This window comes from Chlamydotis macqueenii, chromosome 3 (assembly GCF_036417535.1).
Source record: "Chlamydotis macqueenii isolate bChlMac1 chromosome 3, bChlMac1.mat, whole genome shotgun sequence".
Taxonomy (NCBI): Eukaryota; Metazoa; Chordata; class Aves; order Otidiformes; family Otididae; genus Chlamydotis; species Chlamydotis macqueenii.
Window position 1 is genome coordinate 59,708,828 of NC_141558.1, and position 25,956 is coordinate 59,734,783.

The following is a 25,956-nucleotide window of genomic DNA, read 5'->3' on the forward strand; positions in this document are numbered from 1 at the left end:
TTCTCGTTAATGCCAGAAAGTGTTTGCCATTTAGCTTCTTTGAAACATTAGGTTATATTTTGTTGGAAGGTGACTCACTACGAAGATAGAGATGAATTAAGGAAGATACGTTTCCAGGAGAAGGATAACGAAGTGGCATTAAGTATAAAGAAGAATGTAGAGGCAGGTGGGCTGATGCTGAAGCAAAATGTCAGCAGAGAAAAACAGTAGGCAGGGTTAAAAGTGTGAACTTACTGCATCTGGCTCTGCTATCTCACATTGAGCTGGCAGGCAGATTTTATTTCTTCACTTACATGATTCAAGGAGCTCTTAGTGGCTCTGTGATGGAAGTGGCTAACCAACAGTGCTCTTCAAGTTACTGTTCTCCTAAATGTCCAAATTGAGACATAGATTGGAGTACATCACGAGTTTTCTGTGGCCCACAAACACAGATTGCCTCTCTATGGGAAGCAGGGCTTGCAGAGCAAGGAATACCAGAGCATGAGGGTAAGGAGAACTATGTCTGGTATTACAGACATAGATTGTAGCCAAAATACTGTGCTTTGCACCATGTTTTGCAAGAAGTTACCCACACTAAACCTAAACTTCCTTTTGTCAGGGATGTGGTTTTACCTGCTGCAGGGTTGGGGACTTTTTTTTTTTTTTTCCTCTATCTAGTTGGGTAAATTGGCACTTTATGTGCTCCTTTTGCGCTGTTCATCTTACCTGTGAGGCAGATACAGTACAGGGTGAGAAACAGAGACATTTTTGCCCACATCGGCAAAGGCATTGGGTGCTGAATTCCTTTCCATATCAGTAAATAGAGTTATTGAATGTGAATAGATGGAGTACAAGATTTAGCATTAAGAAATGTCACGTTAGTGAACTTGCTTTCTGCTGACCTCATTCATAACCAGCTGACCTGTGTTTCCTTGAAGTTTTCCAGAAAACCACAGCATGGACAGATGCCCAGCATAGATTTTTCGTCTAGAACTGTTAGGATTTGACACAGTTGTAAACTATTGAAAATACAGACATATGGGATAGATGGGTAACCTCGGGTGTCATTGCTGCTACTCACTATGTGTGTACCTATATGCTCTTACACAAATGTTTAAATGTGCAAAAATGGAGTGCAATTTGCTTGGAATATTTTCACACAGTATTATTGTCTGCTATTTATGTGCTACATGTTTTGTGAATGGAACACAAAAAAAAATAGCTAAATATTTTTATTTCCAACTCTTACAAGACCTTTTTTAGAAAGAAAAAATCAGGGAAGAAGGGTGGGGAGGGGATTCAAAGGAACTATGAGAAAGATACTATTTTATAAAGTAGGCTTTTCATTCAGCATGCTTGCTGCCTTACAAGACTCTTTCCTTTCTTACTGAGATTTTTAGTAGTAGTACAAGTCCTAAGGAACATTTGAAGAACAACAGTGAAATGTAAACAGACATTTGGGGAACTAATTTCCAAGAGCAAGAGTATGATGTTAGGAGAAAAAGAAGGAGTGTATTTAAAAATTTAATCAGTGGTCTGACAATACTGACTAAATGGCTTAAAAGTCTGAATAATGGACATTATAACAATATCATGTAATGATATAACAATATAACTTCTGAACTATGGACATTGATAGGAAATTAAGATAAATCTTGAAAGTAATGAAAAACGTAAGCCAGAGGAGCAGAGCAACACAAGCAAATGTAATAGCATCCAATATTGGCCACATTTTATATTCTAGATCAGTCCCACTGTGCTCGCAAAAACCTATAGTAGGAATTTGTGCCGTAGTTGTTGGGCACAAATGTATGAAAACTAGAACAGTAAGGACAGGGAGAACTGTGAATAATAGCAACTTCCCCAAAATGGAAATAGCATGGAGCTGTAATAGCAGTGAGCGATCCAAACAAAAATAGCACAGGGATTTGTGAGTGATTGCCTGAAGCCATGTTAGTAAGGAGTATTAGCCGTAGGTTCTTTGTTGACTGTTTCATTCAGAAATGAATTCCAGAGGTTTTTCACAGTTATACTCTGCAACTGGGAAGCATTCAGGCCTGAGTTCATAGCAGGCATGTTGCTTTTGCATTTGTGACGGATCTAAATGAACATAGATGTTTTACGCAGTTTGACATCATTCGAGGCGTGCCTCTTCACTGCTTCCTCCTACACACATTTGCAACTGCTGCTGCTCTCCAGGCAGCAGCAGCCACAGCAGCATGTGGGTGAAGCCACCCTCCCACTGGTACGTTACCTTTGAGGCCAGTGGGATGGGAGCTTATTCCTTCCATTATGGATGTGAGATTAAAAGGGAAATGACTTCGCAAAAAAAAACCCATAGCAGCATGGAGGAGTTAAATGTTATTTTCCAAATAAAACATTCAGTTAAAGTGGGAGCAGGGAATTTGCAGACATTTGTGGGTTTTCCTCAGAAGAACTGAAAAACATTTTGTTGTGGATGAGGCATAAATGTCGTGTGGGCTGGAACTGTACAACTGATTCACTTGGAATTTGTAGCAGTGCAGTGCTGCTTCTGATGAAGCTATAACAGCTCAACCCTGGAATTAAGTTAGTTCTTGTACTACTGTCCAACTACTAAATGTGGGTGTGATTTATCACATCAAAATATATAAAATTATTTGACCTGTGGTGTTGTATGCCAACAGCTGCGTTGGCATAGAATTATGTTGTGTTGGAAGAGATTTTTTTTCCATGTAAGAATAGTTACATTTATATAGAGCCAATATAATCACAGTCATACTAGTGGAAGAACAGTCATGATGCTATCTAATTCTGGTGTAAGCAAAACTACAGCTTGGTAGGGAGACCCATATATATGAATAGAAATGAATGTGCTTTTACTGTGACTGATCTCATCACTGACTGAGGGATTTAATCCTTGTTTGTTGCTTCCTGTTGTTAAAGATGTTGAAGAACTGAACACGCAGAGGCTTCTTTCTCAACCAGTTATTGTGTCTTCCAAGTTGCAAATCCCTGGCCTACCCTTGCGCTGGGAACAGCAGAGCAAGCTCCTTCCAAGTGTGGCTGGGATCCCAGCCAGTAAAGTTTCTAAGTGGAGTACAGATGAGGTGGGTTTCCCCTGTATCTTCTGTTTCACTGCCACTGCCCTGGAAGTCTTAGTTGATTCAGAGCTTTAAATTAACCCCATAAATTAACAATAATGTATTGATACTCAGAGGATTAGCCAGCCAGACCTAATGTTACAGATTCCCAAAGTGCCCATTCAGCTGCTGTCCAGCCCTAGAAGCAGTATTAATTCATATCTGTATAGATACAGATAAATATATGTGTATACATACATATTCACTGGGGTTAAAATGGGAAAGAAAAGTACTAAATGTATGGCCTAGCAGATCAGGTGCTTACGGTCTACACTAATAACACCTGCACAAACATTTTGAAGGAATGGCTTAGGGGTCAGCATGGACTAAGGGACTATTCTTGGTGCATAGTTTGGATGTGGCACACTGTTTTGGAGAATGATCAGACAGAGTGTACAGAGAGAAACGATATGAATATGGTCAGGCTATAACACCTGATTTCAAGATTAGAGCCCTGTCACTGTTAAAGTATGTAATAATGCTTGGACAAACAGCGTCTAGTCCCTGCTTTACTTTCAGAAGTACCTATGGCTAAGGCGGTTTTCTGCAACTGGAACAGTCAGGTCTCCTCTAATGAGAGAAAAAAGAAGCATGAACTTTGAAAAAGGATTTGCTAATCTCTGTGCTGTAAAGAACAGAGAAGAGGAAGGCAGCAGCCATTTTAGTTTCTGTGAAGTGGTCCACCAAGAGGAGATGAATGATTCTGGATCTGCATGGATAGAATAACCTGAGTAATTTTGAGAGAGCAGCCATATGCTACTCTTAGATGCTCTGTGGATAAGTGCGGCGCATGCTCTTCTAGTTTGCAGATTTTATGAATCCTGTCCTTCAACATGCAGCTGCGTGACTCCACACACTTACAGAAGAAGGTGGAGCACCTAATATGAGGCTGTAAAAACAATAGCTGAAAAACTTTGCTTTAATGTTTGTGAACCTTTAAGACTGTTTTGGGAAAACACTGCTCTTACTAAATCTTTTGTTGTATACTTTGGTGGCAGGTCTCTGAATTCATACGGAGTTTACCAGGATGTGAAGAACATGGCAAGGTGTTTAAAGATGAGGTGGGTGAACTTTATTTCAAAAACACAGAGTACAAAGCTTGGGGAAAAGATTATTTTTATGTTGTCATTAAAAATACATACAAAGTAGTAGGATGAAGTTTATGTTTCAAGTCAGATGCAAATGTATGGAAGATTAGGTTGGTTTGCAGCTCACGGAGTGGGAAGAAAGTAAAGAAGATAAAGCTAGCTAAGTTTCAGCCAGGTCTGTCATGCTTCTGTAGCTTTGTTACTGCAACTGAAATTACTTAGAACTGATGGTAGAAGAGGAGGAAATTCTTGATTTATTACTGTTCTCTCTTAATCTGGTTTGGGGAAATTCATAAGTATGTTATTTTAGTTCTGTAGGATGCTAATAAGTAAAATAAAGCAGAGCAATAGTTCCAGATAACCACCTCTTAAAACTCTTTGCATCTTGTCTGATCACACTTAGCTCTTGATGGTCTTCCTCCTGCTATAGCTAGTTTACAAATGGGATTTGAGTAAGAAGGAAGTGAGGAGATCTGAAAGCTTCTGAAGAGGTTCAAAGGAGTGTATACTCACTTTGTGAGCACAGTAGGCATGGATTTCTGGTATCTGAGAAGACTGTTGTGCCAAAGTTGTCATTAGGGGAGTGACAGGGCAGAGGTTTGTTACTCCTGTTAATGCTTAGTTTCAAGAAGACTGTTTGATCACAGATTGCTGGAGTGAATAGTTCAGGTGCTTATCCCAGCCAGACCACCTGAATGGGCAGAGTATGATACTGTAATATCCCAAGTCAGCCAGCCTTTCAGGTGAAGAATAGTTGTGGTATATAGATTTGAGAAGGCACCTCCTGAGGAAAATGCATACAGATAGCCCTGCTGATCTCCTGTGAAAAAAAAATGATCAGGCTGTGGTGTAGATTGTAATGACTATTACAGTTGTACATCAAAGGACTGACAGGCTGCATCTCTGGGCACTTTGCACTTGCTTAGATGTTAGGCATTTTACAGTTGTAGCAGGTATTTAGGCCTAGATCATCCTCTCTGTCACTTAGGGTATCTCACCAATGAATGTAACATCAGTAAAAGCTGGCATATTGCCACAGAGATGGATGAATCCTGAACACCTTCATTCTCAGAGGTGTAAGAAAATACTTCCCCTCTTTAGGATTCAGCCTCTCAGGCTTTGTCTGTAAGTAGTAAATTAAGCCTCTCTCAGTGAGGCCAACTGACATGGACTGACTGGCATCGATAGGTCTTTCAGTAGGTAGAAGGTGCTAGTTCAAACTTCTGCTGTGGAAGTGAACCCTCATCCTGCCTATATTAAGGTGCTGCAAAAAGCTGGGCACCTCCACATTTGCACACTTCTGGTTCTGAGCCCACCCAGTCTGGCTTTGTGCACGAAATGAGTAAAAAGTACTTGTGGTAACTGCATGATGCTGTTCTCACTGCAGTGTTCCTCAGCTTATAGTGCTGGGGTGTACCTTGCAGGCTTCCTTTCCAGCGTGTCTGATTCAGAAAGCTTGTCTTCTAGTCCTACAGAAAGTTAATTACACTGTTTTTATCTCAAATTAGCATCTTTAAGCCTAAGTAGTGCTCCTGATTTAACTTTTAGACCTAGCTATCCTGCTTATGTTGCACTGAAAACTTACTATGAATACCTAAGTGACCTGACGCCTACACAAGAAGAGTTTGCCCCACTGAACCCCTGGGAAGTGAGAGCCTTGCCTTGTGGCTCTTTGTGTTCGGATTTAGCACTCCTCCTGGCAGAGCACTTTGCTTACAGGAGAACATTCACTTTTAATGTTTATTAAAATAGCAACACTACAAAGCTGGCAGAAAAAAAAAAATTCAATGTTTTGAAAAGTTATGCTTGTGTCAAAGAGGCAGTTTTATGTAGTCTGGCCTCTGTTTACATGTGGGACTAAATCAGTTTTAATTTGCTATTTAATGAACAGAAAGGGGTGGCCTGAAGGGGGTTCCCGTTCTTTAGCTGGGAATGAAAACCAGCAGCTTTCTTATGGAGGCTTGCATGAAAAGAGTAGCTAAGATGTTAAAAAGCATTATTGTGCTGCAGTACAGTTGAATTCTACTTCATTTACCCATTTTACTTTTCAGTAGCTTTTACTTTATACTGCAAGTATGAAAATAAGAACTGGCTAGCTAAAAATTAGCCAGAAAGTTGTTCTCAGGCAGAAAGAAGATAATAATCCTGTTCTTTTGGACTAGCTGATCTGTCTAAAAGGTTGAAATCAAAGCTATCCTGAAAGCATTTGAAAGTGTTTGTATTCAGCCATTCCTTTACACTGTCTGAAACTGCTGGGAATTTTCTTTTCATGTTTTCTGAAACATCTATACTGCTACACTGTCAGACCTCTTAATAGCTTTGTGTGTTTTTTCTTTTAAAGCAAATTGATGGAGAAGCATTTCTGCTAATGACCCAATCAGACATAGTCAAAATAATGAGCATTAAACTGGGACCAGCCCTAAAAATCTTTAATTCCATTCTGATGTTCAAAGCTGCAGAGAAAAACTCACACAATGAACTTTGAAGATAATGGAAAATGTGTACAAGCCAGCTTTCTCCACTGAAGCTCATGTTTTATTCAAAGCACAAAGACTCGCTAGAACTGTTGAGTAAGGACTCTCAGAAAGGAAGAAACGTACGTTCAGCACTGGTGGACTATTTATGTTCTCCTAGAGCCAGTACAGATCTGAATCCTTCTGGGAAGTGTTCAAGCTTTTGAGAAGGTACTGTGCAACAACGAGTCAGCTAGTCCTATTTACCAAACTAATGGCGCTAATTCTCCATGGATGGTTAGGATCCCTAACTTTCTCTGGACACCAAGAAAACCTTCATTAATTATTTATGCTGTATTATATAAGGGAACGTTAATATTTTCTAAGCATTCTTGAATTCTACTTCATGTACCCATTTTACTTTTCAGAAGCTTTTACTTCGTACTATCAAAATAAAAATTGATTAGCCAAAAATTAGGCTACAGGTAGCCAGATGAGACTGTTACGGCTAATATGTATTTGTGCCATAGTTTAAAAATGAAACACGTAATGTTACATACGTGACATTTTATGCTACAGCATATAACTTTACAGATTATAAAACTGTTTGTTTGCTTGTAACAAACCAAACCAAACCTTGTTGGGGTTGAAATTACAATGCTTTTTTGATAACTGAATGTTTTTACTTTTGCACGATTACAAAAATGTTATGTGAGTTTTTCCACCAGCATCTTTAATGTATTTTACCAAAAGATCAGTATAGAAAAGGCTGCAAGTGAAAAATAAAGTTTGATTTCATAGAAGACTTTTCGTTTATGCTGCACGATAGAGTCCCAGCTTTTTACATGGGAACCTGCTACCGTCCTTCAGCACATGAAGGAAAAATACATGTATTTTGAGGTAAGAATATTAGCAAAAAAGATAATCTGTCCATTCATGTCTGCACATGCCAGTCTCAAGTATACTTACCACAACTGTGGAGAAAAAACATGTGTTAAAGCTAGGACTGCTACTTTGGCTTCATATTTAACATAGGTTTGTTTTCCCAGTGGTGGGAGAATTATATCACCCACCACTTCCTAGTTGGAAAGTCTGATTTATACATGAATAAGGCATAGGGGGAAAGAAAAAGCAGGGAGGAAAAGGATGCTTAAACACCTGTGGTGCATCAACACATCCTAGGTGTAAAATGCGTTCCCTTCACAGGGTCATTAGCAGACTGCAGATGCCACTAGCAGGTACTTTGGTGAGGCAACCTTCTTTCTTGGAGGATTATTGTAACGATTTGTCAGGGAACGTCGTTGCACTTGGTATATATACATAAAATGTAAACCAGATGCACTTTATAATGGGAGAAAGCCTAGCTACTTGTATACTGAGGGCTGTTCCAGAACGCTACTTTTGCAAGAAGAAAAAGAAAGAGTTGGATTGAGATTTTTGGCAGCCCTCTTCTTAGCACTGTGGTGGGCAGTTGCTCAGCCTTTCGAGCTGAGAACAGAGCATTTCCGTTGCGCAGAGCTGGGAGAATTCTACAGCTTCCCACAGATTTTGCTAGGCTGTTCTTTGGCTGAAGTTCCTTAAGATTTTGAGAACTCTCTGTGCCCCTTCCAGATCATGTAGGTGACTGGTACCTGCCATAATACGAGGTGAAACAGGGTCAGTATGAAATAAGTTACGTTGCTCTGTTGATGTCCTTCCATAGCATTGCGTAAATAATATTTTTACATTTTGTTCAATATTTGTACATTGAAAATGCACTCTTATTGTACTACAATACAAATAAAACCTGAACTGGAGCAGTCTGTTACATTCGTGTGTGCCCAGGATTCTCAGATGAACCCGGTTGTTCCCGAGGGTGGTGTGGAGTGATTCCTCACTGTAGCTCGGTGTGGCCGGGAGTTTAAAAGAGCAACTTGGCTACTGCTGTCTGCCCTCTCCCTAAACACTTATGCCTAAGGCTCAGAGGCCACAGCCAGAACCCCATTTATAGGCCTGGATTTTGTCACTGGCAGCAGCTGAAGTTGTCCATGTAGATCAGTAAAATGACAAATTGTTTTCTTTCCTTCTGTCCTTCCATGCAGTTTATTTTCCCTCACCCACTGTCTCTCTCTCGTATGCCAGCTCTGTAGCCTGTAGTGAGAGCCAATGAAGAGATTCACTGCTTGACAGAGATTACTTGGGAATGTTAGCAGCTTCCTGAATTTTTATATACCTACTCACAAAGTACTGTAGTTTAAGAAATGGGTTTGAATTCATACTATTTACATGATGTAGAATAAGTCTTACTTTTAAGTTATACAGAGCCCAACTTTTTATTCATACAGCTATCATTTACAACAATGAAGACATGCATAATCCTTACTTTTGTATCTCCAATGTGATGAGGTAGCAGGGTATAGTCTTACAAAAACTACACCCCAAAAAAATTCACTCAGAAACTAAAAACACTCAGGAGACCTAGTGAATCTTCAAAAACGGCAGCTGGTATTGCTTTGTATGTTGTGTTGGAGGTAGTCCAGCCGTCACACAGGCAAAGGTTGTCCCCTGATTTCCATGGGAGCCACATGAAAAATACTAAGACTTTAGCAAGAGAGTCTGGCTATTAAAGGCCATGTCTTGCCTACACAGACATTTCTAGAACTGATAGGAGATGGATCTCTTTCGTAGAATGCTGTGTTTTAATAAAAAACGACTTTAATTTCTAATTAATGCAGTGGGTCATGTTTGCTGGCTGCTGTTACTGTCCATCATTAGGCATTTGTCCAAAACCATGCACTGTCAGGCAGTAACCCCTGGGATTTCCAGACATGCAGCAGTTAAGAGGAGCATGTCAGGGAGAAGAAAAAGCTGTGGAAGAAGAGAGGAGAGGGCCTCCGCTCTGTGTGGGCAGATAAGAGAGTCACCATGTGAAGAAGGCTGGTTTGTTCTGGGGAACAAATTCAGAAAGAAAATGAGGCGTTCTCTCCCCTGTGCCAAAACTGTGGTTACAAACGCACATGGCAGCATCCCAGATAAGTCATGCTTGCTACTTTGAGAGCTCATCTCAGAATCCCTATTTAGGAAATTCAGAATTAATGTTACAAAAGAAAAGAATGTTTAATGCACAGAGAATATATTTAAAACTCATCATCCTGCAAATTATAAATTCAACCCACCATTTTAAACCACAAAAATTACTACAGTAGGCTTTCAGTGATCATAACGTAATGAAATGATGGTAACAAATCTTTAATTTGAGCCACTTCAAAACATTAAATGTATTAGCGTCTGAAGCAGCAAAATGCTCACATTATCACACAAGTGTTTTAAATTCTGACAGTATGGAAAAATAATACATGACACTTGCAGTAATCTAGGAAATTTTATTATCTCTAATGCCTTTAGACTGCTCTAGAATTTCCATTTAAAATAATGAAAGTGCTTGGGTTTGAAATTTTAAAAAAGTAGGCAGTATAATTAAAAAATGGGCATTATTAAACATAACAGCTTTATAAATATACATACACTTTCACCAGAAAGAATGGCACTGATTTATCTTTGCAAAAAAGGGATTTATTTTGACAAAACATCAAACGCTCCTGAAGGGAGTGCTGTGTACATAGTCAGATACTGGGATACTCTGGTTCCCCCAGCCCTCCCTTTACCTGAATGGGGAGGGATGCTGGGCTCCGCACCTCGAAGACCAGGGACTCCAGGAAGTTCAGCGTCCTGTGGATTCTCTTTGGGCACGGGATATCGAACACATGAAATGCAGCCACCAGCGCAGCCAGGGCCATGGTGCAGTCATCAAGCTGGGCGAGCTCTTCTCTTTCCACGTACAGCGCAAACTCGCATGAATTCACATTGAAAGGATTTTTTACTTCCAACACTGGTGTCACCACCTTCACCTAATTTAAAAAAAAAAAAAAGGATATTTCAAATGATGTCACAGCATTGATTTGGTGAACAGGTCAGAGAAGTAAGCAAGCATAATAACACAGCTTTGAATTTAGCTGGTATGTCTGTGAATATTTGCCTTCTACCCAAAAGGCAGGCTAATGTCGTCCATTTCCAGGAACTAAGCTGAGCCACCAAAAGGCCAGGTGATGTTCCCTGGCAGCTCACAGGAGAAAGAGAGACCAAGGCTGCTTGTGCTCTGTCTCCTACCTCCTCATTCACTGCAGCAAACAGACTGGAATCGTCTCCAAAGACATCTGGCAGGAGTAAACATGCAGCAGTCATTTTCATATCTGTCAAAGGCAAAGATTTCTGCTAAATTACAAATGAAAACATTCTGGCACTGCAGTATCATCCTGGAAAAGCAGATTGCAGCCTCTGAAATAGCTAACAGCTCAGCAGTGGAACTGTTGTTCATTTTGAAGAGTAGTTTGTGCCACAGTGAAGGTTTAGGTGCCTCAGCTGGCAATGGGCGGTGGTATTCAAATCATTTATGACACTCTGCTACTCAATATTACGATTAAATTTCTCTCACAATAAGTGAGCCTTTGGGTTGCTTCTAGTGGAGTTTGTGAGCTGAGTAACTCTCCTGCCCCCACCACCCGTCCCCAGGCTCCTCTCTCTCCAGTACATCAGATGTCTCTGGGGAGCCCTCTTGCCAGAGGACTCCACTCTGAAGGCTGCGGTACCAGCTGGGCTGTAGTGCCCGCCACCCTCCTGGTTCAGCTGTTAATGACTGCAACATCTTTTTTGCACATCAGACTTCTGGTGGCTTGTGTTTCACTGAACCTATCTTGTCAGGCATTTATTGTCTAGGTGCCAGGTCAAGTTTGCAAGAAAAAACAGGAAAGTAAAAAAGGCCTTGGGACTTCACTACAGTATGAGTTAAAATCTTTGTGGGCATATTGTATAAGAAAAGGGGAAATTACTTACAACGTCCATAGCTTTCTAAGCCAAAGATATGAGTAGAAAGTCCATAAAGGCTTTCTGGATTAGACTGTTCAATGACACTTTTAATCTAGATGAGTGTTTTTTAAGCTTAATGAAAAACCCAATATGTTAAGCTACTCTGTTTACTTTGTTAAGAAAGAACGCAGTAATAAAAGGAGTGAAACTGCTATAGGAAATACATGTGTTCATACTGTGCCGCCTTTGATTTGACATCCTGGTGTCATGCCTGTTGGATAGAAAATGACAGTCAAAGGAGCACTTCTCACAGAGCTAAGCTCAGGCCCAGGCATCTACAGCTGCAGTTTTGGAAGAATAAAGATTATGAGTAACCCCTTCAATGTTTTGAAGAACCGCACTCCCAGACTTCTCAGACTGAAAGAAGTTGAGTGGCAGCAGGTGCTTGCTCCCTCACAGCCAGGGAGCCAAACACACTGAGGTGCCTGGACCTCTTTGCACGGCTGTGGCACCTGCTCTCCAGTGGTATCAGCTTGTGCACTTATTCCTGCAATGTGTCACTGCAGAGACAAGGTACTTGAAACACAGCTAGCAGGTAACTATTACTTCCATTATTTCACTGGAATGCAGACTTCAACCATAGAAACAATATCTCTCTAAAGGAAATAATATCTTTTTATGGGACTATTTCTCTTTCTAAACCAGAAAATTCATTTTCTGCAAGTATTTTTAGAAAATAGTAAGCACTCTTTTACATATCTAAAAATCCATAATTCTACTCATCTTACTTTAAGGCAGTTGCTAACTTTATCAAACCTGCAATCTTTTATTCAATAGAAAAAAATTTCAATACCTGACTTACTTAATTTTCCCACTAATTTATTAGCTTTTATTCTTAATGCTTTCCCATCACTATATCTTTTTCAAACTGTGACATTTTAAAATGTTTTTGCAGTAAAATTAGAGCTAGTTTAGCTACATAAGTAAGAATAATTAGCTACAACAAAACTCTGATATTCAGAGCATAGAAGATTTGTACTGACACTTCAGAATGTCTTCCTCAGTGTGCCGCTTCAGATTTTCTTGCAGCATAATGTTAATTGGATTATTCCTCACCACATACAAAGACAGTATGTTTTCTGAATAAATCTCCAAAATCTGAACTGTTTTCTTGTAAATGTCCATGTGTGTGAGAAGCTGGAACTCCCTAAAAAGCTAAAAGAAAAAGACAAAATTGGTATTACTGTAATCCTGAAAACCAAAACTGAAAACAACACATGAGGTGCATGCTTTGGAGACAGGATAAGTCTAGCTCAGTAAAATGAGATTATAAACTGAAGGGGATAGTTTCATTTATTTTCAAAACAGAGAAGAAATACATCAAGTAACACCAAAATACTTCAAATAAACCACTGGTGGTGTGTGTGGCGTGTTTAACACAGGACTGGTGATTCTTCTGAAGTGGGGTTAGCAGCAAAAATAGGAGTTACATTAAAGACAATAGTGTTGATGGATACTTCACTGGAAACATCCAGCAAAATACATGCCTACGGTGGTATCACATCCATAACACAATGTAATTATTAAAAATAGCTCTATTACCTGATAAGGGCATCTTAAGAAAGGAAACAGTCTAAGTATGTCTTTTAAAGGTGCCTTATGGCTGATCATCTTCCTCCGTATTTCTATTGTGACATTCATTCTGTTATCCACTTCTTTCCAGTTCCGCTGAGTTTTTCTGTATTCTTGTGTAAGCCACTTAATGTGTACATCCATTGCACTGCCTTCAAGATGAACAGCTTCTTCCTATCAAGAAATGAAGGACAGAATCGCAACAAATCAGCTATCCTTTTTGATATCTGATGTGGCTTGTGTGATTTCATTGTAGTCAAGCTCAGTACCTGCAGCGTGGTTTCAGTACCAGCTCTGTGAACTCACACTCGTACTCGAATAGTTATAGTAAGATCTGTTTTCATACAATACTATAGCTATCAGCCAAGTCTCCCAAGCTCAAATTACATATTTGAGGATATTCATGAACTTCCTATGCCTGTGTCTGGTTTGCCTAATTGTGGTTTACTGGAAATTAGTGGGCAGTTCTAATGATGACTCAGTTTTTAACAATATTACTCTCTGTATCACCAAGATAAACAGTATTTTCTTCTTACTCATATAGGTCCTAAAAACAGGACAACTAGCTTTCACATTTATGCAACCGAAGTATTTACCCCCAGGGAGATCAGCTGAAGAAAACTCTTAACAGAAAGCATTATTAGAGTAGTTTTGACTGTTAGTCAAATAACAAGTTATTTGTACTTGAAGATATAATTAACAATCTTCCTCAAAATTATTATTGTCTCTGCTGTAGTTCCAAAACCAGTAATTACTAACAGGAGTGACGATCCAAAACAGTACATTTGCGGCAGTAGCCTGAGGCTGCTCAGTTTCTATCAGAAGATGCAGTCCACTGAAACAAGCCGAGACGACACACTGCTGCATTATTAGTAGAATTACCACTCCCAGGCTGCATTTACACTGGCTTTTCCCATACGTGTTGTCACCGATGCCGCTGTCAGTGGTGGCCTGGGATCAACGCCAGAGTGTTGAGACACTTCATTCTGCTTCCCAGAACATCTAAGATATAGAGCTGCAAAACCTGCAACATCCAAAACTGCTTTGCACTGCTCTGTATGTGCAATTAAACTTTCCAGTGTAATTAACATCCCTTTTTAAATTGTGTGCGTGGTATTCCACGAACAGTTTCATGAGGTACACAATGAAAAAGCTGTCTCCCTCCTACTATATATCCATGGGTTTCAATAGCCAGGGGGATCACAGAAGAAAATCAGCCCTGCATGCAGGACAGTTACCTACCGTGACCCAGTAGTAACCGTGACTAGTTACCTACCGTGACTGTGACTCCCCAGGCGAGCCGCTCAGCTGCTCCTTAACCTGCTAACTTGCGCTAAATTGGATGGACTGTCTCTTGCTTCAGCATGACCACTCCACAAGAGCAAGTGTTGGTCCATTCTTCTCAGCTTCAGGATGCTTGTGCTTTCCCACACATGCATATACACAGGCTTCCACTGTTGTTTGGGGTTTTTTATATTACATATATGTTTTTTACACTGAGTAAGAACTAGTTTGAAGTCTCTGACTCCAAACAGCTCTGTTATTACTGGCTTCTCCTGTGGGTCTGCTTCCAAGCCTCCTGCCTGTAGAGCAGGAGCTTCTTCAGCTCCCTGATGTGGAGCACAGCAGCTCATTTCCAGAGGGGCTGTGGTCTTCAGTGCCCTTCCTTGCAGAGGCAGGAAAGCAAACCAAACTCAGCCTAGTGTGCTGAACCACAGACAAATTGACAGGGTTGCTTAGAAACAAACACCAAGAACAAGCTGTGACCTTTACTCCAGCTTATCTGCATCCCCCTTGTCAATGCAAACACGGCTTGAGTTGATGGACTTTCCATGTAGTCAGCTCTGTCCTTGAGAGTTAGTTTAGTTAATGACATTATTAGTGAGCTAAATGAGACCATTTGACATTTTTGTAAGCATCAATGGCAACCTACCAATAGAAATACAGCAGTTATATAAAGAAGAATTGCTGTCATACTTATCTATTAGGAAAAGAAAAGTGATGGAAGGCCAAACTTCATTGTATAAAAAATCCATTACATATGAGCAACACAAGCAAAAGCCAGTGTTAGAACTGGTTTTCTTGCAGTGTTCAGCCTGCTTAGAGCACTCACTATCTGTCAGCTTTTCACCTTTTCAAGCTGCACTTCTAGGCTGAAGAAAGGTATTGGCAGTTCGGACCTTCAAGCTCTTTAACATTGCTTGTTTAAACTAGGAGTCTATGTAATGGATATACGTACCCAGCCACAAAACACATCTTAAAATGTCAGTCAAATAATAGAGCTCCAGAAATGCAACAAGTCTGTGGTAGCACCATTTGGATAACAGTTAACAACAGTTTTCTGCTGGCCTCAGTAGCCACGCCTGTTTCAGAGATTACCTCTCATTAATTAAAGTGCAGTTGAAGCATAACAAATAAAGTATCTTGAGGACGGGTGATGGCAACTACGATGTAAAACACTTGGGCTGTTGCAAAACTACGCTTGCAATGAAAGAGCAAGCAAATAGTGAGTTCTAGGGTTGGCATTAGTGACCAAAGTTGCTATGATTTTGGGGACTCCTTATCTATACACAGTGGCTTTAACACAGTGGCAGGTCTATGCCTTTTATATCTAATCACTTAATTTACTTTTGTCTCTGGAAACTTTCATTGCTACTAGGGAATAGAAACAATATACTATAGTATATAGTGCTATATAAATATAGATCAGCTGATAATTGGGAAGACAGATTTGCTGCATCATTGCATGCTTCTGATTCCAACTGATTCAATGCAAGTGGTGCACATTTACCAGTCAAGAACAGAACAGAGCAATGGGACCTCACTGGTACACTGCATCGAATGGCAGTGACCAACTTGAGCAGAACCAGTGTGGAACTGGAGAATAGTGAATTCAGATGTTTGTGGATGAGTAGCTGTTTTCAGTCAACCTAGCTGAAAATCTAAAGGGCAAAAGCATTCTGATTTATGTTCATTATTTCTAAGCATAGTTTCATTCAAATAAAATCTGAAGGTATTTTTCTACAGAGCAGGAAAATTTGGCAACACTTAAATTTTACACACATGATTTCTGACCTGAGGATTTATTATATTCTAACATCAAAAGAAGTTTTTACTTTTATTAAAGAAAAATTACAAAATACCATGCTTGTAGCAGAATGCATCCTGTGTGTAACTTGCTTTATAACTCAATTTCCATTATCTTCAGACCTTCCTATTTTGCAAATTTGCCTTTTTGCTAGTAAAGTGCAATGAATGAATATTAACTCAGTCACACCTAAACACAAGATTCATGTTTCATTTTTTTCCTTTTAGTTTTTAGTTTGTGAACAAGCTGATTTTCAAGGTAAATAGAAAGGTAACTGAGAGGTGGCTTTCTTTTGGGGGAGAGAAGTTATCTCAGTGGGACATCATTTTGCAATATATTTTAAATTTTATTGGAGAATCAGTTCAAATGTGATTTAAAATCTTTTACAGTTAACTTCAACTTTGCTGGTGTGAACAGGAACAAGCTGTGTTTAGAAAGCTGGTTCCTGCACCCCATGCTAATTTAGGGAGGACTAGATTCTCTCCAGTTAAACCATCAAAGCGAGGAAGCTAGTGACAGCACAGCAATATTCCAGTAAAATTTCGACAAAAGTGTTAAACCTTAGTAATTTTAATACTGTAGAAAAATAATCCTATCTAGATTGAAGCCAGGATCTCTGTCTGAATGTCTGAGGAAAAGAAGCTAAAGCTAACAGGATAGAATGTATGCAGACACACTAAAACAACAGCCTCTTTAAATGAGGAATCCTGAGAAATTCCTGAGGTCACCCAACCTCCTCTTGTCAGATTTTCATTTGTGTCATCAGTAACATCCATTTCCCTCGCAGCAATAGAATGTTGTCTTATTTAGAAATGTACATACTTAATGTATAATGTCAAGAATTTACTTTCTTTTTAAATAATAAAAGTTTGTTTTAATTTAAAAAATAGTTTCTGGAACAAAAGAGAATTTACCGCAATGCCTTTAAAAAACAAGCTGCCTTTTCATCACAAGCTCCTGAGAAATACAGCAGAACAGAGAAAAAGGTCAAAAGGATGCAGAAAGGAAGTTAATGAGGTAAGCAGAGATTATCCAGTGCTTGTATGTCACTGTAACCTAGATCTTGCCTGAGGGATGATCCTGCCAGGAGTCTTAGCCCTTCTGTTGGATTTACATGAAAGGGTGGTAGCAACAGGGAACACATCCCTGAGCACCCATGCTTGCAACTACTCTTAACTTCTTGGCATCTCAGATAACTGTGACTAAAGCCACTAGATCTATGAGCCACACAGGTTGTAGGGCTCTTTGCCTACACTCCAGATGCCTTTGGCAGTGACTCCTCAGTTGACATTCACAGTTCTACTTGGAATCATATACACGTAGATTATGTTAAGTTGTTCACATTAAAGCAAGAAAACATACGTACGTAAAACAACTAGACTCCAAATCCCTCATGTCTCCCACCTCCTGAAGCACGACAACAGTTTGTCATTTGGTCGGAAACAGGTTTGTAAATAAAGGCCCCATTCCTTAATGTCCTTTTGATGGATTGTGATTTTTCCCAAGATACAGCTAGAGATTACATTACCATATTCTTGTAAAAAGCCCCAGCTAGCGGGGCATTTTATGAGTCAGTGCCACAGCCAAGGAAGTGAAGCTGCTACATCTCTTTGTGGGGAGGAAGGGAGCAATTCTTATGCATGATGTGTATCTCCAAGGCCTAAGCTTTCAGTTACTGTTGAAAGCCAGCATCATAAATCCTAGAAGTCATTAATGTCAACACTGAAGTAACATGACTGCCTGATCACGGAGTGATGAAAGCTCCTCGGGTGAGGACAGCAGGCACCTCTTCCTCTTTACAAGGCTTTACAGCAGTTCCCAAATGGTAAATGCAGCCTAGCTGTTGCAAACAGCAAAGATGAAGATCTCCTTTTTTTTTGAAAAAAAATGCTAACAGGACCTACTAACTTCTTTGTTTGAGAAAGTGAATTCAAATAGGACCAGTAGAGTTAAAGGGATGGATATGGGGACAGTGCACTGCATGCTGTTGGTCTGTTCACTGCCAACCACGTATTCAAGTCCCTCACCTGAATTCCTTTGGATGGAGACTAATTTCTGCTTGCTGGAAAGGGTAGAAACCATGTGATGGTAATGAGAACTATCTTCTGGAACAGTAGTGCCACACAGACAGGTTCAGTGGTGCCAGCACTGAACGGGAGGCTCCTCTTATACCATACTTTGTTACTGGGACGGGGTTGCTGATGGGTGGCAGTGTTGGTACAGCTGTTACATTGCTTTTCCTTATGGCTGCTCTTGTCGGCTCTCAGCAGCAGCTAATAATATTTCCTTTGAAAGAACACTTCAAATTTTCCTTGCTAGATGCCAATCCATACTCCAAGTCATGTTATTGCTTAGAGCATTGATGCTGCTACCACTTCTTGATTGCCAGGTGTACCTGCATCAGTGTTAGCATCAACGCTCAGGGTACTTATGCAAGAAAGCCTGACAGTAACAGTTTCAGTGTCTTCTCTGTGCCTAAACAAAGAATACGATGCTTGCATACTCACTCTGGGAGTATGGTGGGCCCTTGTTTGGGATAATCTTTTTTATTAACTGGGTTTTCTAATGTTTTCAGGATGTGAAACAGCTTTCACAGGTAGTTAAGTGAGCATAATCTGAATCTTGTGTCTTGATTTTTGAATAATGAAAAGTGAGTCTTGCTATTTGGTCTGGAATATATAAAGACACAAGGCATCATAAAAAAAACCCATAGTGTACAGAACACTTTTTAATACCTTTTTTTCTGTGGTGACTTTCAGGTTCGTCATCATGACATTCTGTATGCTGAACACTGGAACATTTTATATCAGAAGAAATGCTCAAACCAGGTTAAGATCATTAGAAAGCAAAGATTTGCTCAAAAAAAAAAACCCCAAATACCCCAGACTGATCTGGAATAAGTCTGAGGCAGTAGGCTGGATGCTGCTCAGGACTCATCTTCTCACCCTGGAGAGTGGGAGAGAACAGAGAAGGCAACGCAATTGCGCCAGTCCTTACATCCAAATACTGAACACAAAGACATGAGCAGACTGCTTTCATGCAAAATGAGCACGTAACCAACTGCAGCAGGATCCACGCTGACTTGTACGCAAGCAAAATGTTTAATCACCCTTTTGAACAAGGCAGACACTTTCAGAGCTAGACTTGCATGCCAATGTAAACTGCAAACTTCCAAAGCCACGTAAGTCAGTTTATTTCTGACCACAACTGCTTTCTTATTTGTAAGCTGCCAAACAGCATAAGCAAAATAGGTGAAATCTGCTTTCCTCTACCAAGGGACAACCTATATTTCACACTTTATGTTAACTCACAAAACAACAGAGATACTGAATGACATAAACAAGAAGGTGAAGCATAAGATGTACACCAGGAAACTGTGTTTAAAGCTTTTGCTTTGACTCTAAAAGCATTTTAAAATATTAGCTAAGCAACACCACACACTATGTGCGCACATCAAAGTTTTTGTGGAAAATCACATTACAACAGCTACTGAATGAGCATTTGTATACGCACACTCATATTCTGGCTGTGCAGATACACTTGATTTCAAGATTTTAAATCTTAGAGGAAAAGGGGCTGTCATCCCTGCTTTATCTGTGTATAGCATTCACAGTATAGATGGCACCTAATGCTGTACCTGCCAGCAGTGCCCCTCAACCGCAAGACTCAGACGGGAGAGTTTCTCCATCTCATGCACAAGTTGTTCATCATTTAAGAGGTTTAGAGACATTTGATTCATTTGATTTCTTTTTTCCCTTGCTGATGCCTTTTTTTTTCCTCCTCATTTCTTCATTTTTCTCCAGACATTGCCTCAAAATCCTATTCTCTCCAGACTCTTTGAAATCTTGTTTCAAGTTTCTAACATCTGCAGTGGCATAATCTCATTGACAAACACGATGTCAGTTATCACATAATTTACCTAATTCAAGGTAAAAGAAACTCCATCTTACAGTATAGACATCACGCAATCCTGATTCCTTCTTTCATCAGAAAAGACACTTTCCAGATGATGATGCGCATAAAGCATAAAGGGCTAAACTTCTGTGAAGCACCCAAAAGCAGCAACTTTTGCATCACCATTTTTCTCCTCACAGTGAGCCCCAGGACCATCCCCAGAGGCTCAAGCAGACTTCCAGTTTCAGTATTGGTCTGACTTTGGCAAAGCGTTGCACAGGCTGAGGGAGAGTAAAGGCAAAAGACAACGTAGATCATCTGCTTCACCCCATTAAATGGCTGCCTTCCTTAGCTCCCTCACGCTGGCTGGTTCAGGGACTGTCATCTACATCTGCCTTGAACCAGGTACTTTTTGCAGGTTAAGTCTTCAAGGCCTCTGCTGTCTTGTCAGAGCCTATTTCTCCTTTTTACATCCAACTCCAAATTCACTTGTGTGACACCTGGGTCGTGGCAATCCCAGGCTTGGACTAGATGACCTTTGAAGGTCCCTTCCAACTCCAACCATTCTATGATTCTATGATCTTCGGAGAAGCCCTGACAACCTCACCAACAGGCTGTCATAGGATGTAAAAAATCGGAGGCATTAGAAAAGGGACTGTACTCTCTCTCTATTTCTGTTTAAAATCATGAACTACTAACAGTCTTCTAACCTGTTACATTCCCTTAAAATTCAAGTAACTTAAGATACCCTTGGATAGTCCCTTTGCTGACAGGTTTTCTCATACAACAGCTGGGATGGATTGAAGTAGCTTGATTAAGTTGCATAGGTACAGCTATTTAGTGGCATTTGAGATGTCATAAGGGTATCACAGAAACCTCTGGAAGTAGAAGAATATGATACAGGACATATAGGAGACCCATGCCCTTCTGGATTGGCAGGTGGAGCCATACAGGATACTTGTGAGCATTTTTACGTCTGTCTTCAGCTAACGCAATTGATTGTGAAATCACACTTTTCATAGACTCAAGACTGACAAGATTTCAAAACCTGAAGTTCTGAAAGGGACAATTTGCTCTTTGATCCCCAGTCCTGTGATAGCTAAGCTAGTGTTCGAAACACATGCTTTCATAATACAGAAGCCAATCACCAGATGTAACCACACTTCCCTCTCCATCACCTTTTGCCTAATCCTCTGGCCAAAGATGCACACCAAGAGAGTCCTATCTTCCTATTCCTTCTGGCTCCCCCAAGTCTAGGGCCTCTCCTGTTACAACTGGGAGGAGGTAGTTTCTCTCATATCCTGAAGGACCATAAGCCAAATAATTCCTTAGGGCAGAGGAGGGTTTTATGGTGCCATTTTGATACTAAAAACAGAATACAGAGATCAATGAGAACAAGCCATTGGATGGCTGCCTTAGCAGCAATCCTGTCCTGGCTGCAGAAGGGAGACTGGCTCGCTTTTCTTATTTATTTTCAAGACATGATCACTCCTCTCATGGAAGGTACCTTCCATTTGCAACAGATGAAGGTCGTTACCATTACAAAGCACTCTCCCCTGGACTACCGCAGCTCCATGATATTTGCCTGACTGTGGAAAATGATTGAGGAGGGTTCTCACCCCTTAGCCAGGAAATTTGTTATTTAAGCAGGCTTTCCTGATCAAGTTCTGAATATTCATCAGACATGGAGGTTCATATTAATGTCTATATCAGGCATAGTCCACGCTTTTTTCCAGTGGTGGCTCAACCTGGTTAATATTTGCAGGGAGCATCATTTTAAGCAAAACGTCCTTCAGTGACAGACACCTCCAGCACGAGTTTATGTGCTTACTTAACATTATTTTACAGCCCTGGGCACTGCACTTGCTCAAGACCTTTCCTGTGATGCTATCCACTCTAAAATGAATATACTTTTCAATCTTGCTTGAATGTAACGCTCTGTAATGAGCAATACATCAGCAGATGTTTTAAAGAAACTGGAGAAGAAAGCCAGATGTTGCATCTGGAAGCAATGCTCTCCATGGGAGGCCAAGAAACACTCGGGCTGTGTTTGAGGAGGAGTGCCTGCTGGCAGGTAATGGAACTTGGATAGACCAGGGGGCAGACATCATCTGTGGCTCTGATCATATCCCAAAACATAACAGGAAGCTTGTCCTGGCAAGCAACAGAAAGAGTGGTAGAGGGTTTTATTACTACTATTAGCTTTATTACTCTTTTTATATATAAACAAATGCCAAGTATACCAGTGAAGCATCTCCTATTAGTAAATGATCTTTTTATCAGTTTTATACCATTAACTATCCAAGACTATACTGACACAAAACACATTTGACAGAGTTACATCTTACGACTATTCAGAAACTAAAGCTCCATACAGGAGTCAGCTGTGTGCCTGGTAAGTAGGTCATCTGTTGCGAACAGATGTGCTCCTTCATCCACACTGCTTGCCAGTTGGCTTTGACCTATAACGCTGTTCTGCTTTTGTTTAGTGAGGGGGGGCCTAAGGTGGTAGCTTCTGTAGGAAGCTGCTAGAAGTCGCTCCCCTTTGTTCAGTGGACTCGGCTGGGCCTAGGGCAGACCCACTGCTGGCCAAGGCCGAGCCGATTGGTAGCAGAATGTTCCATGATAACGCCTCTGCGATAACGTATTTAAGAAGGGGAAAACAGAAAAAAAAAAAAACCCAGAGAAGATGTGAAGCAGCTGAGCGGGGGCAGAGAGGGGGAGGCGCGAGCCTCATGGGCCTTGCAGGCCTCACCTTCTGGCCTCCCGCCGGGCAGCCAACTGGGCCCAATTCGGCCCAGCCTGGCTGCAAGAAGTGGAGAGGAGATGAGAAGTGAATAAGATGTAAAAAGATCCTGAGAGACATCTGCCAGCCTGTTGTGAAGAACGGCTGCAGACGCCAAGGTCAGTTCAGAAGGAGGGGGAGGAGTAATGCAGCTCCTGGCCAAGATTCCCCTGCAGCCTGTGGTGACAACCATGGTGGAGCAGGTTGTCCCTCTGCAGCCCATGGAGGTCCACGGAGGAGCAGAGATCCACTTGGAGCCCGTGAAGGACCCCACACCGGGGGAGGTGGATGCCTGAAGGCGGCTGTGGCCTGTGGAGGGCCCGCTGGGACAGCTGTTCTAGAGGGACTGCACCCTGTGGAAGAGATGACCCACGCCAGAGCAGTTGCATGAAGGACTGTGGCATATGGGTGGGACCCCACAATGGAGCAGAGGAGGAATGCAAGGAGTTGTTCCCCTGATGACAAAGTAGTGGCGTAAAACAACGCGTGATGAACTGACCACAACCCCCATTCCCTCTTCCCCCCTGTGCCACTCGGGGGTGGAAGGTAGTAAAGATAATGTTAAGCTTGGGAAGAGGGAGGGGTGGGGGGGGAGATTATCTTGTTCCCTGTCTCATTCTCCTGCTAGTTTTAGAAATAAATGAGTAGTTTTCCCCAAGTTGAGTCTGTTTTGCCCGTAACGGTAACATTAAGGATTTCTCCCTGTCCTTATCTCAAACCTTGAGCCATTTTTCCTTATATCATCTCCTCCTATTCTCTCGGAGGGTGGGGGGAGTGAGAGAGAGACTGCGTAGTCTGGTCCTGATCAGGGCTGAACTATGACAAAAGTCCTAAAAGCCCTACTCTGCTTATCTAATGCAGAGTGTGGAGACACAGACGGGCTAGGAATCCTTCACTGTTTATTCTCCAAAGGTCTCCTTAACCTGGAATTAATTTTCCCATCCTTTAAATAATCGTGATGTGTTGGCTTCTAGTCTGCACAAGGCTGATGTGTTCTTCCAGACTTGGAAAAGGGATGGAAGGCAAGGGAATCTGGCTAATGATAAGTTGAATATCATTTGGTTTTGCCTGTAGTTTTGGCTTCTGGACTAAATATTTATTCTTTGAAGCTAAGACTCTTTGTTTAGAAGTTTAAATGTATCACAAAGTAGTTAGTGCCAAGGATTAGCCTTTATGTGTGTTTCTAAATAAACAAAATAAAAGCTCCCATGCTGCATTTGTTTAAAAGAATATTAAACAAATACCTTGTTCAGTTCTGCGCATTTGCAGTGACATAATTTAGGATCTTAGAGCCAGACATACCTGCCTTCATTGTAGAAACACATTTAAAACTAAAAACGTTATGATTCCCTCAATTTTGTGAGACTCATTCTTAAGTCTTAATAGGCTCCTCAAGTGTTAATCCTTGGATTTATATTTATATTTTATCTATGTATATGTTCAGCATACAGGAAAAATGAGAGAAAGAAAGGAAAAGTTGCTCAGGGATACTCAGCATCCTCTCACCCCCGTCCATTTTAACTCTTATTTGCTTACAACATTAAGGCCAGGAGAAAATGCCTAGGACTTTAGAAGAGACAGAATATACTTCTTTTTTCTTCAATTTCTGAAGCAAGCAAGGAATGACCAGTGATGGCCTTGGGCAATGCAGTTAAAAAGAGTGGTGATTCCCAGTTTACAGATACACAGCACAGTGCAGTTACACCTGCCCTATAGAAAAAGGAAGTTGAGCATGCAGTCCCCACAGGATCGTTGCAAAGCTCACTGCAACTAGCTGATGTGACAAAAAAAAAAAAAAAAAAAAAAAAAAAAAAAAAAGACCCACATTTGCCCTTTCCAAGCATTAGTGGATAAAGGATGGCTAAATCTTAATGCATGCACAAAACCAGGAGTCTGACATTTCTCCTTTACTGCATACAAGACTGTTTATTGTTTTTCACCCAAATGAAAGGTTTCTTACTTCACACATTCTGCAAACCTTTCAACTAAAGCAGGCAAAAAGAGGAAAGTGTTTATTCCTGCACACATTCAAAAGGGAATAAACAGAAATTACTGAACATCTAAAAACAAAACAAAACCAAAGCCCAAAACATGTATCTGCTTTTTGGGTAGAAAACTACAGCTACCTTCAAACACAAGGGCGATGTATGCAGAAACGCATCCAGTAAACCACTCTTGCTCCCCTAAAGACATGTGTCTGGTAAACAGCAGGATGGACACGCGCAAACTAAAGTCAAATATCTGCTTACCTATCTTCTTTATCACATTCTTACATTTTTTAAAATTTTACCACATTTGGTAAAAGCAATTGTAGGACTGAAGGAATCATCCTGTGAGGAGCATCGGCAAAACATAACTGCAACTTCAAGGTATTTATGAAAGTGTATAAATTAATTAGTATGCTTCAAACACTTACTGGACACTGATAGCTCTCTAAATTCTCTAACTAAGAGGAAATACAGCTACTGTATCCATGCATTCACAAGCATCCCCATGTATATCACACACCAACACAAACAGCCTTTAGGTAACAAAGTGCAATGTGAAAGTAGGATATTGCTGTTTGCTGACGGCTCAAATATAGAATCATAGACAGGTTTGAGTTGGAAGGGATCTTAAAGACCACCCAGCTCCAACCCCTCTGCCCTGGGCAGGGACACCTTCCAGGTCACTCAAAGCCTCATGCAACCTGACCTTGAACACTTCCAGGGTTGTGGCATCCACAGCTTCTCTGGGCAACCTGTTCTAGTGCCTCACCACCCTCATAGTGTCAATGTACCACTTTGCATTCTTATTTGTACAGAGGTTTCAGCTCTTAGACATAAGCCTCTATTGTTTTTCACTCTTAACTGGAGGTGTACAACCTAAAGCAGAAGGGGAATATTGCACTTAATAAACAGGCAGAATTTTATGTCCAATTGGCAACAACTTTAAATGACAACAAATGTGCAAGGCATCTAGTATAGGATTCAGTGCCACTGTTGATACTTAGATCTCCAGAAAGGAAAAAAAGTCAAAGATCTAGCTAAAGGACAAACTCTATACAAAATGAGTTTAAATAAAATGAGACCAC

The 25,956-nt window shown here is 40.7% G+C and overlaps 2 protein-coding genes across 5 annotated transcripts in view; one reads left to right on the plus strand and one right to left on the minus strand.

Moving 5' to 3' along the window:
• The window catches only part of L3MBTL3 (L3MBTL histone methyl-lysine binding protein 3), an 85,078-nt gene extending 76,640 nt beyond the window's left edge, over nt 1-8,438 (plus strand). For all 4 annotated transcript variants that reach the window (XM_086743654.1, XM_086743651.1, XM_086743652.1 and 1 more), the window contains exons 20-22: nt 2,905-3,068; nt 4,100-4,162; nt 6,531-8,438. In XM_086743654.1, coding sequence (XP_086599780.1) covers nt 2,905-3,068; nt 4,100-4,162; nt 6,531-6,674 — 371 coding nt within the window. In that variant the 3' untranslated portion in view covers nt 6,675-8,438. The remainder of the gene's footprint in view (nt 1-2,904; nt 3,069-4,099; nt 4,163-6,530) is intronic.
• A 1,806-nt stretch (nt 8,439-10,244) lies between these two features.
• SAMD3 (sterile alpha motif domain containing 3) overlaps nt 10,245-25,956 on the minus strand; it is an 83,200-nt gene continuing 67,488 nt past the window's right edge. Inside the window, exons 8-11 of the mRNA XM_086744597.1 lie at nt 13,087-13,290; nt 12,528-12,699; nt 10,789-10,871; nt 10,245-10,529 (exon numbers count right to left, since the gene is read on the minus strand). Coding sequence (XP_086600723.1) covers nt 10,245-10,529; nt 10,789-10,871; nt 12,528-12,699; nt 13,087-13,290 — 744 coding nt within the window. The remainder of the gene's footprint in view (nt 10,530-10,788; nt 10,872-12,527; nt 12,700-13,086; nt 13,291-25,956) is intronic.